Source organism: Microtus oregoni, unplaced genomic scaffold, assembly GCF_018167655.1.
Source record: "Microtus oregoni isolate MIOR12 unplaced genomic scaffold, Mior012 000115F_ref0000277, whole genome shotgun sequence".
Taxonomy (NCBI): Eukaryota; Metazoa; Chordata; class Mammalia; order Rodentia; family Cricetidae; genus Microtus; species Microtus oregoni.
In genome coordinates, this window is record NW_024544744.1 from 1,222,061 (window position 1) to 1,237,068 (window position 15,008).

The following is a 15,008-nucleotide window of genomic DNA, read 5'->3' on the forward strand; positions in this document are numbered from 1 at the left end:
GCAGTGATTCACTTAGACTCTGGGGAAAGCGGGGTTCTTATGTCACAGCACACAGTGAAAGCAGCTTTCCTTTATGCCCTTTTCCCCCTCTCTAACTCCTTCAGGCTCAGAGAGACATCATCTTTGAACTTCGAAGAATTGCTTTCGATGCCGAGTCGGAGCCGAATAACAGCAGTGGCAGCATGGAGAAACGCAAGTCCATGTACACGCGGGATTATAAAAAGCTTGGCTTCATTGTAAGTACGGTGTCTCCAGCGAGCTCACCCCTCCGCTCCTTTCCGGGGCTGACCTCAGTCACAGCGAACGTGTGGTCCTCTTGTGCTGTACAGAATAGTTTCCACATTTCCAGATGTTTCTCTGGTTTAAATAGGATCACATGCAGATCTCTTCTGGCTGCGGTGAAACGGAATAAGTTACACAACTGTGACTAATACTGCGCTTGTTTATGCGGTTCTGATCTTAAGTGTAGCCGAGAGTAGCTAGCCCGGGATGCATTGAGCCTTCCCGAGTGAGCCTCCTTCCTAAGATGCTGTGGTTTTCCCAGGCTGAGTGAGCGATGGCAGTTCTGGGATGCGTCTTATTACTGGGCTGGTAATTGGATTGCTCACACGGTTGATTCCCTGTCGAAAGAGAGCCGGACCTCTCCTGGAACTGAGTCATGATGAGATTTATACACAGTTTGTTTTTTAAGTCTTATTTTGCTACGAATGTTAATGGTTGGTTTACACACCACATGCACGTGCACACACACACACACACACACACACATACACACACACTTTACAAATCAGAACACCTGTCTCGAGTCTAGCCCTGCTGTTATAGTTGTCGCCTGCGTTTTACTCTTACCCCGAGTGTCACAAGTTTGGGAGTGACCTTTAGCTAACTTGAAATTAAGTTTCCATTTCAACCTCCGTCATTAATTACACAAGTAAGAGTTTGGCTTTAGTGGTTAGAAATCACTAGGCAGTGTTTTTTATTTCAGATGCTCTTTGGAAAAAAATCTCAACTAGCTTTTGATTGCGCCAAATTGCTTTCAATAAGCATCCAGTCATTCACATTTTATCTAGAATGGGTCAAAGTGACCATTTTTCAACCTTTCATAATGTCTCTTTAATTAAAAAAAAAAGGCCAAGCTATTGGTTTTATAGTGTAGATCTCTCCAAATAAGAATGTTTAAAGATAACGTATTCAACTTTGCAGCTTATTTAAAAATGTTTTCTGGCGATATTTCTTCCACATCTCATATCTTTAGATGAATTGAGTTGACTGGTGGGGCTTCCTGTGTCTTGGTTTCCATAGGTGTCACCTCCCTCACATTTGCCTTAGTCCTTTCACAGGGGTGCAGCCCAGTTAAGGTGGACCCCATCCCCCTCCCACTTCACCTCCTCTGCCTTAAGGTGGACCCCATCCCCCTCCCACTTCACCTCCTCTGCCTTAAGGTGGACCCCATCCCCCTCCCACTTCACCTCCTCTGCCTTAAGGTGGACCCCATCCCCCTCCCACTTCACCTCCTCTGCCTTAAGGTGGACCCCATCCCCCTCCCACTTCACCTCCTCTGCCTTAAGGTGGACCCCATCCCCCTCCCACTTCACCTCCTCTGCCTTTAGGTGGACCCCATCTGCCTCCCACTTCACCTCCTCTGCCTTAAGGTGGACCCCTCCCCCTCCCACTTCACCTCCTCTGCCTTAAGGTGGATCCCATCTACTTCCCACTTTGCCTCCACTGCCTTAAGGTGGACCCCATCCCCCTCCCACTTCTCCTCCTCTGTCCTCCAAGGTTTCCTTCTGTGTGGGGAGAGTAAGACACATCTATTTTACTTGGAAGCAGTGCAGGATCATCTGGTCTGTTTTATACACAAATCATCAAAATTGCCACATGGAACTCATCCTGGCACGGATCTCTCTTGAATCATGTACCAGCTATCAGCACAGTGTTTGCTCTGTGCCCTGTTTATCTGCCCAAGGTCCTGCTGGATCCAGACTGCAGTAAGGAGGCCAGAGGAGAGCAGAAAACAGAGGATGCTGGGTGTCTCTGAGAGAGAAGTCAGGGTGTCTGGGTGGGGGCGTTTCCAGCCTGTGGATTTGTATCCTGAGCCAAGGGATGAGCGATTTTCCCTGTGTTGTGCTGTCTGCCCTAGCGTTATTGGTAAATCCAATCCCACTTCCGTTTTCAGGTGTAGGTGGCTGTTGACCTTCTGTTTTGTACGTGTTCAGTTTCTTGAGTATGCGATGGGCAAGGGTGGAGCTTTTTCACCGAAAGTCAATTTGATGTGATTCTGAGGACTCTCAAATTTATGTGGCAGTATCGGCGAAGACTCAAAAAGTTCTTTTTTTTTGGGGGGGGGGGAGACTTTCACTAGAGAATATCCCAGAGGGAACGCTGCGTTCCTTCATTTTTTTTCCACGAATTTTTTATTTTAAAAACCTCCCTAGAAGTGTCTCCCCAGGCCGAGGCCAGGGCCTTGCATCAGAGGGTTGAGAAGTTGGAAGACCGCTGAGGAATGAGCTATGCTGAAAAGGAGCCAACAATGTTGACACACTGATGCTTCACTGGTGAACCCTGGTCCTGGCAGAAACAAGCCTGGGTACAGATTCATAGGCTCGTTCTGCCACCTAGTGGCCGCTCTGCGGAACTGCTGCAGACTTGTTGGCAACTTTCCCCTCCATGGTCTCAGCAGACCTGTGTTGAATTCTTTCTGTATCAGTCAAGACAGCTGGGATAGTTATGTCGAGACCCCCAGGTGATTTGATTTTTTTCTTTTCTTTCCTTTTTTTTTTTGTGAAGCGTAAGTAGGCGTTATTTGTCCTGCAATTAGCGTTTACTACTTTCAGCTTTCAGCAATGACTAGCTCTGAATCAAGCAGTTTGGTGAAGAGTGAACCAGTAGGAATACACTCCTATCAACCACACACTTTTGAATATAAGCAGTTTAAGATTAGCTTTTAGGACATTCTCAAAGTTAGAAAATACCATAGCAAAACAAATTGGTAAAGGTGATGGAATCTTGTTTTCCGATTTAAATTCTGGTGAAACCTCCCTGATTCTCAAGTAACAATATGTAAATTCAAGAAAGGACAAGACTGTGTCTGTTCTCAAGGAGAAATCCTCTAAAGATAAGTAATGGGGACAATTAATCTAAGGATCACAGCAAAGAGAGATGAATTAAACCTTTCAAGGCAATAATAAAATGACTAACGGAAACCATCACCGAATACCAAATACGGACAGAAGGGACTTTCAGAAATATCCTTTGGAAACTGCATCAAGTCTCTGGTGGCAGCCTAAGGAAGAAGGGTGCAGTTTATCTTGAAGTCAGAAAATCATTTATTCTCTGTGTTAATTTGGAGGTCTCCTTCCTCACATAGACTTATCAGGTAAAATGTTCTTCCCGGGCTATACATAGTTCTAATAAATTCACAACCAAGTTACACAGCTTAAAAAAATTATGGTATGAAGAACAAATCTTGATTGTAAGTAGATTTTGAGGATAGTTACCAAAACGATGATTTAATGACAAGTTGACATTAAAACCAACCATGATACCAACGCATAAGGGGCTGCTGCCCCAACAAGGCAGAAAGGACAGTTTGTTTGATGGAGGAGGTAGATGGATTTCACACTCCTTGGCCCAGCATTCCCAAAGAACAGGGCTTCCTAATAAAAAGAATTCTATAAATATATGTATAAAGACAGGGTCTCACTAGAGTGTCCCAAATTCCAGAATCTTGCTGGAAGGTTACTATGTGGCTTGTATGGTTTGTTCCAACAGAGAAAGACATCTTGCTTTAAAAAAGGTGGTCATGACTCCTGATTTGGAGGAGCCAGGTCCCTGTGGGAGAAGCTGGCTGCTGGCATTCTTACTGAAATGCAGGAGCCACGAGGCCATCTGCAGAACAGCCACCAGGGCACAAACCATCCCACTGCCTGTAAAGTCTGTGGGGAACTGGTTTAATACTTGGTGACACTTGTAGCCCCAATCAGGACTCTGTCAGAGTTTCTTTCTGGCTTGACTTTCCTTCTGCTTCCTGGTCAGTCAGGGCAGATAATTGATTAAAATTATTCTTCTCCTTCTTATTTATTTATTTGGTGCCTCCCCATTCTGTTGCCTCAACTAAGAAAATAAACTGGAAAATAAAACAAGCTGACTTTCAGCCATCCTAATTTGCTTTAACGTGAGAACTTCTAGACATTTCTTTTAACCTTTTTTGTAGTCATCTTAAAAAAAATAAGAAGGCAGAAAGGATAATCAGTGGGCTGGAGGGGTGGCTCAGTGGTTAAGAGTACTGGCAGCCCTTCCAGAGGTCCTGAGTTCAAGTCCCATCATCCACATGGTGGCTCATAACCATCTGTAATGGGACCTGATGCTCTCTTCTGGCCTGCAGGTGTACATGCAGAGTACACACATATAAAATAAAAACATGTTTTTTTTTCCAGAAAAGATAATCATTGATATGAATATACTTCCTCAGAATTAATATTCACGTCCAGATATTCAGGAGGCTTTCTGTCTTCTTGAGTGATAGGAGGTGATTATGCAGTTTTACAGATATGATTATACATAATTACAAGTGCAGGGCTTGCTGTCATCTCGATATGTTTTCCTGAGAGTAGACGGCAGGAACTGACAGGGACTGTGTTTGTGCTGACCTCCCATTGCCTTCTAGTCTCCACGCTACCGAAGGCTGCATCGTTGGTTTTATATGCTATTACACGGAACTACTATGAGAATGCACTCTGAGATTAAACACGGGCTCTGGATCCACGTTGCTCACACCCTTTCTCACCCCCCCCCCCCACTTAGTCTGTGTAGTAATGCAGGTCAGATCCCCTTTCTCTCTCTCTTTGAAGTTTTCAAATAAGATACTTGGTCATAGCCCAGTGGGCGAGCATTTGATCAGCTTGTTTAAAAGCCTTGGGCTCAGTTCCTCCAAACTGCTAATTAGTAAATACAGAAATAAAACAAAGGAAGATATAATAGCCATCTCTATCAATAAATTGATGATCCTAAACTATCAGATACTTAATCAATTGTTGAGTGATGGTTAGCACGTGGAAAGAATCCACGAATCTAGATGGTTTTACGTGAAGTTATGAAAGCTACGGGCGCTGTTCTTGAAATGGTGCCCAGTGACTGAGACACCGTGACATGTGGGGACAGGAAAATGTGGAAACTGTCGGTTGTCCTGGGCTCAGTGAGAGAGTGCACTGTGCGCTTGGTAAACTGCTGACCATTCTCATGCCCAGCGTTTGTGTTGTGTAGAAAGAAAAAGAGTGAGGGAAAGATTATAAAGATATTTTATATTCAAAAAGGGTTTGAACTACACAGTCAAGTCTCATTACTCCTGGATTCCATCCTTAATAATTCTCCTACTTGTCCAAATTTATTGTAACTGCAACATGAACATTCCAGATGCGTTTCAATGTCGTTCTCAGACATATACATGCTGGCCTGCAGCTGCTTGGCTCATGTTTGGATGCAACTCCCCTGACACTGAGCAGACTCGGGTGTCAGCCTGCACCCTGCAAGCAGGCTTTCTGCAGCCTGCCTCAGCTCACTTTCTCCCCTCCCTGTTGTTAATATCGTAGCACTGAATTATTGCCTGCGGTTCCTAGGTAGAAGGAGGCTTTGATGTGCTATGTGGAGAAAATGCAGAATGTGTGTTTTGGGACGTGGATTTACGATGCAGTTGGCTGCATGCTGAATGAAGCAAATGACCCATAAATATTAAATAAAGTGTCTGTAAGTAGAAATACACTCAGACGGGGCAGCTGCAGTACTGCAGCGCTAACAACAGCAGATAAATTCGTGACCAGAGGCTCACCTGAATCTAGGCCTGTGCTGCCCCAGGAGCCGTGCAGTTGTGAGGTTAGAGCTTGCCGTGACGTGTAAAGATCACTGAGAAGGTGGCATTGCTCAGTTGGTAAAGGTGCTGGCTGCCAAGCCTGAAGACCTGGATAGGAGCCCGGGGACCCACAAGAAGAAGAGTGAGTCCTGCAGGTTGCCCTCAGATCTCCATGGCTGTGCTGTGCACACACATATGTTTAATTGAAGAACATCATGAGTGCTTCTGATGAGGAGAACCTGATGTACTTGGTTGTTATCCTCATGTAGCCAGAGAGGAGTGCCCTAGAGGGTCTCGTCCGTGGAAAGTGGAGAGCAAGCCCCTTCCTGAGTTACAGGGTTTCTGCATACACCTCGTGATCTTGGAGAGTACAGGAAGGTGGAGTGGGGAGGATTGATTCGTGTATTTGGAAGCAGACAATGCCTTGGGAAGTGCTGTGCTGCTAACCTAATACCACGTCCATGCGCCTGGATGCCTTTACCCTAAAACTGTCACAAGCTGAGAGCTCAGCCCGTAGCAGCCTGCCTGCAGATTTAGCATGGTGCCACCAGGGTTTGAGCAGGTTTGCTCACTGCCCATGTGCCTCGGTCTCTTCTAATACAAGGACAGCACTAGTAAGAGTGGCCAAGCCACTGTGGGTCAGGGAACTTAGGCTGTGACATTGCTCTCACTTTTGTGGTGTTTGTCTCCTTTTTTGCATGAAGGAGTTTACAGAAAGCACAGCGCAGAAGCTTTGCTGAACATGGAGCCACTTTCCCCCTGGAAGAGTGTGATAATTGGGTGTTATTATTAGTCAGTCCTGTGGCTTATATCTTTTTTTAATTGATTTTTATTGAGCTCTACATTTTCCTCTGCTCCCCTCCCTGCCTCTCCCCTCCACTTCAACTCTCTCCCAAGGTCCCCAGGCTCTCAGTTTACTCAGGAGATCTTGTCTTTTTCTACTTCCCATGTAGATTAGATCTATGTAGGTCTCTCTTAGGGTCCTCATTATTGTCTAGGTTCTCTGGGATTGTATTTAATAGGCTGGTTTTCTTTGCTTTATGTTTAAAAATCACTTATGAGTGAGTACATATGATAATTGTCTTTCTGGGCCTGGGTTACCTCACTCAATATGATGTTTTCTAGCTCCATCCATTTGCCTGTAAATTTTAAAATGTTATTTTTTTCTGCTGTGTAGTACTCCATTGTGTAAATGTACCACATTTTCCTCATCCATTCTTCAGTCGAGGAACATTTAGGTTGTTTCCAGGTTCTGGCTATGACAAACAATGCTGCTATGAACATAGTTGAGCACATGTCCTTGTGGCACGGTTGAGCATCCTTTGGATATATACCCAAAAGTGGTATTTCTGAGTCTTGAGGAAGGTTGTTTCCTGCTTTTTTTGAGAAATTGCTGTGGCTTATATCTTAGCTACATATGTACCCCTAAATAATAGATCATAAAAGCTGAAGGACAATAACACTTTTTAGGCTCATCATACTTCTTAAAATTCTGTACATTTTAGGTCTATAGAATCCTGGAGGTCCCTGGGTTCTCATTGAGGAAATCCTGACTAGTATTTGTGAGGATGCAGGCCTATCTTGTTCTTCCTACCCAGGGAACTCATGGGGGATGCACACAAAGGGATTTTCAGAAAACTAGTGTGTGATTCCTATGTTTCTTTTTTTTCCTTTTGTTCTCTTTCTTGTTTTAGACAGGGCTTAACTATGTAGCCTTGCCTAGTTTGAAACTTGCTGTGTAGACCAGGATAACCTTGAACTCATAGAGATCTTATCTCTGCCTCTGGTGTGTTGGGATTGAAGGCCGCAGCAGCATTCCCAGCTTTGTACCCGGTGCTTTTGAACGCAGATAGTGTGGGCCTGGTTCTTGGGGAACAGCTACCACCTTTCTCAACATCCTTGATGCTTCTTTACTCTGATCGTGCACCCTCTCTTCCCATCGGACTGTTGGTGTCAAGCACTAGCTCCAATAATTCCTAGGTACAATATTATTGTGTCTCTGGACCAGCTCTCAAGGCTACATCTAGGGTTTCTGGAGAAAGTCTATAGCGCAACAAAACTGAACTTAAAGTTTTTTTATTTGAGAAGTATGGAATACATTTACATATGGACTGTTTGAGTCATGTGTTCTTAAATTTATTGTCTATTTTAGTTATAGTTTTAATTTTACCTTTATAATTTTAATTTTAAGTTATAATTTTTATGTTTTTAATTTTTTATGTTTTGTTACATAGGTATGTATCTGTTTTACAGGAGGCTTTTTGCAATAATAGAAAAAGTAACAAAGCTGTCTTTGAAGGTTAAAGTATATTTTTTGAATAAGCAGTAAGGGGCAGAGCCATTTATCATGCAACCTAAGATTTTAAGGTTTCGGGTGTAAGACTGTGACCAGTGGCTGGGGGCAATGTGCCCGGTGCGACAAGAAGTAGACAGATCTGCACAGAGAGTCAGGTTTTTACCAGCCAAACTTTAGTAAGCAAAGAACTGGCATAGTCTGTTAGTTTGCTTTGTGTTTATAAACTTGGCCAGACATCTGTGACTTTGTCCTTGTGTATATCTGTGAAGTTTTTAACTTATTATCTGTGTATAGAAACATTTAGTCTAGCTTGAATATTTAGTGTGGTTTGAACTTGTTCTGAGATAAAAATGAGCTAATAGGTGTGTAATTTGTCTTATACTGGGGAGAAATTTTTTATGTTAGTTTGAGTTTAAGGAACAAAGTGAGCTTTTAAGTGTCTTACAGTTCTCATGAGACAATAGATCTAGCTATGAATCATATACTAGTATTTTTGATATATCAAAATCACATAGCTTAATGAGAAGTCATTTTCCTGACCATCTACGGATATATGTGTCCATAAGATTGAGATGTCATCGGTAGATTATATATACACATCACTTGAGATTATACATTACAGTATAGGTATTGAGGAGACACCGTAAGTGGTTTTGCCCATGTAAAATTATTCAGGAGCCACAATTTCCTGAGTCAGTGGTCCTGCAAACCTTGCCTAACTGGAATTCTTCTTTATCAGAGAATCATTCTTCTGTGGGTTGACATCTGAACACTCGTTGTCACCTATGGCCTCCGACACAATATTGGTTCAAATTGAGGCAACATGGAATTAAACCCAGAACATGAATTTGAGTGGCTGGAGAAGTGGGGGGAGGGCCTCACAAAGTTTAGGAGAGGGGGGGAAACATGACCAAAATTATTATATCAAAACCAAACAAACCAACAAAAGAACAACAAAAAAAACCAGCTAGTTTAATCACTAATAAAGGCAGAGCAGAAACAGCCACCAGGTGGTGCAAAACCACAGCCGTCAGCTTCCACCCTGCCAGCTCTGGCTGACATGTTTAGGGTGCATTGCTTGAGAGCTTGCAGAGTTAGCAGGTGCAGGACCAAGTTAGGGGGCTTGGAGCCAACAAGCCTGCGTTGGTGCCCTGGAAGGGACTAGCAGCATTCTAAGATGTCTTTCGGTCCTCCGAGTGAAGTGGAATTTGCCCCCTGCACCTGGGAGCTGAGTTTTATAATCTATCACCTTCATTTCTGGGGTCTCATTTTTGATCACTTCTCTTTCTGCTGCCATGAAAGTTTCTAAACGTGGCATAGTGCAGCTAGTTTTATTTTGCCGTTCTGTCTTATCATGGAAATGTTGCCAAATGTACTTGAAACGGAAAAGCCAAGTCAATATTGGCTAAACAACACGAAGAATATATTTTGAGGTTTTAAAATGCACTTCCCTAAACCGTGTGGCAGCAGTGCCACCGAGAGGTCAGGAGTGGCACATGAGTCGACGTGAGCCAGCATGCTGGGAAGCTGAGCAGTGGTCTGGAAACGTGGGCCTGGCTCTGGCGGCATTTCTTGTCTAAGTAGCGCCTTTTGACAATCAGGCTTCAACATTTTCCTTTAAACTGTATGGGCTGGGTTTCGGCCTGTGGCCTTTCTTGCTTGGCTTTGGCTAGATAACACAGGATATGGCTTCACGTTTAGTTTCACGTGCAGAGACCACGGTTGTCTAAAGTTCTAGCTGACGAACCCAGGAAACCCAGATCGTCAACCTCGCTCCTCATGGTGGACCTGAACAGGTGCCACACTAGCAGGGTTCTGCCCAGAGCGCCACCTACTGATGCTTGCGATCAACACTAGCAGGGTTCTGCCCAGAGCGCCACCTACTGATGCTTGCGATCAACACTAGCAGGGTTCTGCCCAGAGCGCCACCTACTGATGCTTGCGATCTAGCCGACCGATTCTACCACAGGGCACCATTGTCTACATCCCAGGGTGCAGAGAGACACCCGAAAGTCACTCATAACTTGTGGATCTGTTCTTCCCTGATCCAGCTTTGCTGTCCCACTGCCTCGGAACATAATGGCCCAGATTGTCACTCTCTGAGGCCAAGGATCAGCCCCTGTCTCCTTTGGTTGCAGACCTGTGCTGCTATTACATTTCTGCCCATTTGGTGATTTTTATGGGTGCGATATGTTACTCCCGCTTCTTCACACAGCAAGGGGATGGAACAATAGTTGCAATGTGGAATAATCCCATTTCAGGGCCACCAGCAATCTGCAGTTGTTACCGTATGGAAAGAGAACACATGGATAATTGTACTATTAAAGTGCTTTGATTATTTTAAAGGAAGCATTTTGAAGGAAACTAGTAAAAGCAATGAATTCATTGCCATGACAATATCCGAGTTTAATTCTTCCTGTAGCTTTCAATTTTTTAAATTAATTTTGGCTCTAGACAAAGTTTATCGGGGTGGTTATTGTAAGTGGGAAGAGGAAACAGGTTTATTTTACTTCTGGTTTCCTGCTGCTCTAGGCCTCGGAATGGAAGGTTTTCTCCCTATTGAGTTGATCTGATTTTTGGCCACTAGACGGCAATCCAGGACAAAGTCAGGTAATGGGAAACTCCAAGGATGAGAAAGAGCAACTCTTGTTCTTGAGGGGCATTTAACCTGCGATGTATGTATTTCTAAAAGGTTCAGGAGGAATTTTCCCAGGCTGTAGTCTTCTTCCATTTTTAGCCTTAAATCTTTAAGAATCTCCCTTATAATACGGTTGTGATGGCAGGCAACTTACGAACATTTTCACCTCTTTCGTTTCATACAATCCTGGAAGCGTTTCTTTGTAAACGGAACTCTGGAGCAAAAAGGCACCATCCAGAGAATGAAGGGATGGTGAATGGGGGTGAAAATGAGAAAACAGGAGAGGCTAATGGTGTTCTTGGGAGAAATCCAGTTTTACTGCAGACGGTGCGCACTATGTTTTTACGACCCGCACAGCCTCTGGCACCAGACTCCAGGCTTTGCATCTCTGTTCCATTGCTTCTTAGTTACTGACCGACCATGCACCGTTTAACCTTTTAATGGCGCATTAGCAAGGAGGCTACAGTAGCCTTTCCTGCTTAGGCTTGTAATGGAGAATAATGAGTTAACAGACACCAGAACCGGCCTCACCCTAAGCAGATTGTCATGCACCCCGTGTGTGTGTGTGTGTGTGTGTGTGTGTGTGTGTGTGTGTGTGTATGCATGTGGTGGCCACAGGCTAGCCTCCCAGTGTAACAGCCAGGAGCTGTCCATCCTGTTTCCTGAGTTAGGGTCCCTCAGTGGTATCTGAGGCTCACTAATTAGACCACACTAGCTGACCGGTGAGCCCCAGGGATCCTCTGTCCCCGTGTCCCCAGCACAGGAGCCTAAGCTGAGCTGACTGACAAGCCCATCCACTTTCTATGTGGGAACTGGTGATCAGCTCAGGTCCGCAGGCTTGTTCAGCAGGCACTTCCTGAGCGAAGCCCTGACCCTGTCTCAGTCTTGCTATTGCTGTTGCCCTCTGTAGATGATGGTTGTGCTGAACTGGCACCTGTGCTGGCCCTGCTGCATGACTGGAGCGGTTCTTTATCTGACCATAGCCAAGTGAGTTAGGGAGTGAAAACAGGAGGCTTCAACACCAGACCCAGTGCCGGGGACAACACATCCCCAAATCCGTGAATTCTAGGGAATTTTCCTAAGAATCTTTATAAAATAGCACTTTTTTTCCTTACCACTTAGCATAAATGTTTCATAGTGAAGGAGTTTTTGTTTTCCAGTGAGGCTCTAGCATTGGGCACATCACTAGGCATGCATCTATAGACCCAATCTACTAGAGCATCTGCTCTCATGGAGGCAGGATTTATAAAAGCAGGAAAGACTCAAAACCATGGCATATTGCTTCATATAACATAAAATGACTCTATGCGTGATATATTTTTGGTCTTGAAGAAAATGTCTTGTTGTGTTGTCCTGGCTAACCCTAAGTGCACAGTCATGCTTCACATACCAAGTGCCACAATTACAGGTGTACAGGCATGCGCCACCACACCCAACTGCCACAGTGCCCTGTTGGGGACACCTACGTCCTAGGATGAATGGCACTAGGACCACTGTGCATGACTAGAGTCTAACTGATGATGAGTATTTAAGAGGTTCTGGCTCTTTGCCGCAGGTACCTCAGTGGTATTTGGATTCTGGAGAATTATATCAGGGCATCCCAGAGCACGGTGCTGGGCATTTTGTGGGGGAACAGGTAAGAACTGATGAAATGACCAGATTAGAGTCTCATAACTGAGCCACCAGCTTTCCACTGATGTTGATTCTGACCGCTTTGAAGAGTGCAACGTGAGCTGAACATGCCTCTTGTTTCTGGCCCTGTCTTGGGACACTGTTGCAATACACTTTATATTGTTCCTGTTTGCCAAGTGCTCACCACTTGCCAGTGTCCCTCCTCACTCTGAATTCTGTGTGATGTGAACTTACTGGCCATATTCACTTGGACACATCTGTTTCGTGTCTGTAAGGAAGCTGGGGCTGGGAGCTGGCTCCATGGCGTGGGATTCTAATTCTGGAGATGGCATTTTGGATGTGTAGGAAGATGTTCAAAAACCTCTCCGATGGGGAGAGACAGAACCAATTTGAGAATCACATGGTTATATAAGAGCTGTCCCCATGCAGGCTTGGTTCACTCTCTGTTTTGTTGTGATTCATTCTGAAGAAGAGAGTGGAGTAGGGGGGAATTTTCCGTGTGCTTCTGCAAACATGCTAACATTTGAATGGCTGTTCTGAGATGGCGTTTGGGACAACGTACTGATAAGGACGAGGGCTGTCTATTTGACCTTACTACCCTTGCCCTTACTCTTTAAATGATTGCATTCCCCCAAGTAGTTAGCCTGCTGTACGTAGGTCTTTAGGTAGTCCATGGGAGGTTTACTGATTTTATACCACTAGATATGGTATACCTAGAGTTGCATCTCCTGCCCTGGGAGTGGCAGCATTTCGGGAGCTTTTCAAGACCTTGGTCCTGTAGGGATCCTGCGATAATATCTCAGTTCATCTGAGACACAAGGCATAGACATCTGATGTAGATAGGAACAAATCATGACTTTCCAATTTCATAAGTTTGCAGTCCCCCTTAAAGAGCTTCAGTGTTCAGCTGGATAAGGACAACAAGACATTGTTTTCATTCCTTTGATGTTTACCCAAAGGTGTACAGTGCAATGGTGGCAAGGCAGAGGCTAGATGAAAACAGCGTATCATTGTATGGCTTTTCTGTGGCTCCCAGTGCTGTAAGGGGATATGAAAGACACTCTCCATGCCCTCTAGAGTCCTTGAAAAAGTACCAAATGCTTGCTTTACCCCGGGGTTATATTGTTGTGCATAATATTACCGTCAATGAGGAATGAACTCCAATTCTCTTGTCTCTCCATGAGGGGTGTATACGACACTTCTCAAACGGAACCTGTAGGAGCAAGGCCACAGGTCTGTTGGGTCCAAAGTCGAGGAGTGCTGCTTCCCGCAGGTGCTAGGAGACCTTCCTTCCTAAATGTCACAGCAGCAAGCGTCAGCGCTTGTTCTCAGTGCTGCGTCCGTTGCTTCTCTTTTTGGGTTTCTCTTTCCCACTCTTCTCCCTGACTTAGAGATCCTTTTCCGTTTCTTGTTCACCCTTCTATGGAGCCAAACAAAGCAGTGAAAGAAAGGGAAAAGACAGTGTCTTGAAGACTCAGTTCGTAACCACGCATCACCCTTTATTCAGCCACAACCCAGGTGCTGGTCTTGTGTGTTTTGATTTTTCCCATCTCTCATTGTTCACACAAAGTGAAGTTACAAATTTTGATTTTGGTTCCCTTGATCAGTCTGCAGGGCTGTCTATGTTTACCTGAGAAGGGATGCACCAAGATCTTACTTCTTAGTTCCACCGAAAGGCTTTGCCTATTGTAGGGCAGCTGCTTCCTTGTTATTCCTGAGCTAAGGAAATGAGGAGGACTGGCGTGTGGAAGTCAGTGAGGCTCTGCATCCCAAGGGTCACCAGAGAGAGCACGTTTGGGAACAGGCCTGTCGGGAGAACAGCTAGGTGAGACCCCAGAGAAGACAGCTCAGGCCTCACCCTTCACTCTCTTCTGAGGAAAACATAGCAAGCCCTGAAGCTCCTCGGAGAAAGCCCATCTCTAGCTGGTTGCTTGTGGGTAAGAATACGCACCAGGTGTCAAAGGCTAAGGAGCTTTTATGGGTTCCAGCTGTCCGGATCACCAAGAGAGTGCATCTCTCTTGGTTACCTGTATGCTACCTTTATAGATCATGGGATGGAATATGGTCAGGTGGGCTTTTAATCTGCTCTAAATGTAAGAACCAAATTATCTGGTTCATTTAAAAATACCTAGCTATTAGCATTTATGATATTTAAGACTTTGAATCAATGAGCTTCTAGTCTCAAAGGTGAGTTAGGGAAAGCCTAGGCCTCTCTGGAACTCACCTGATGACCACGCAGTCACTCTGGGCCTCCACATACAGTTTCCTCTACTTGATGTCGTTCTCCTCCACAGTTCTCAGCCTGCTATTGCTTCTCTAGGAGAGCATAGCGAGGGCCGCGCTAGCTCTCATCCCTTCCCAGTTCAGCTCTCATCGCTGCATTGCTAGCACTTGCTCCTAATCCGGTACCCTCCATGGCACTAGGACCTTGTTTACTTGACACAGCATTGCATCCCTGTCACTCAGCATAGTTCCCATCTTCAGTAGTCATGTGGTGAGTGTATGTTAAATGAACAAATTAACGAATGAATTGGTGGATCAGTAATAATTCTTCATTGAAGAAAGAACAGTTGTTCACTTTGTGTATACCTTCAAGT

The 15,008-nt window shown here is 44.7% G+C and overlaps 1 protein-coding gene across 4 annotated transcripts in view; it reads left to right on the forward strand.

The window, feature by feature from the left end:
• The window catches only part of Elmo1 (engulfment and cell motility 1), a 535,377-nt gene that overhangs the window by 207,484 nt on the left and 312,885 nt on the right, over positions 1-15,008 (forward strand). For all 4 annotated transcript variants that reach the window (XM_041645693.1, XM_041645696.1, XM_041645694.1 and 1 more), the window contains one exon: positions 105-236. In XM_041645693.1, the coding sequence (XP_041501627.1) occupies positions 105-236 (132 nt within the window). The remainder of the gene's footprint in view (positions 1-104; positions 237-15,008) is intronic.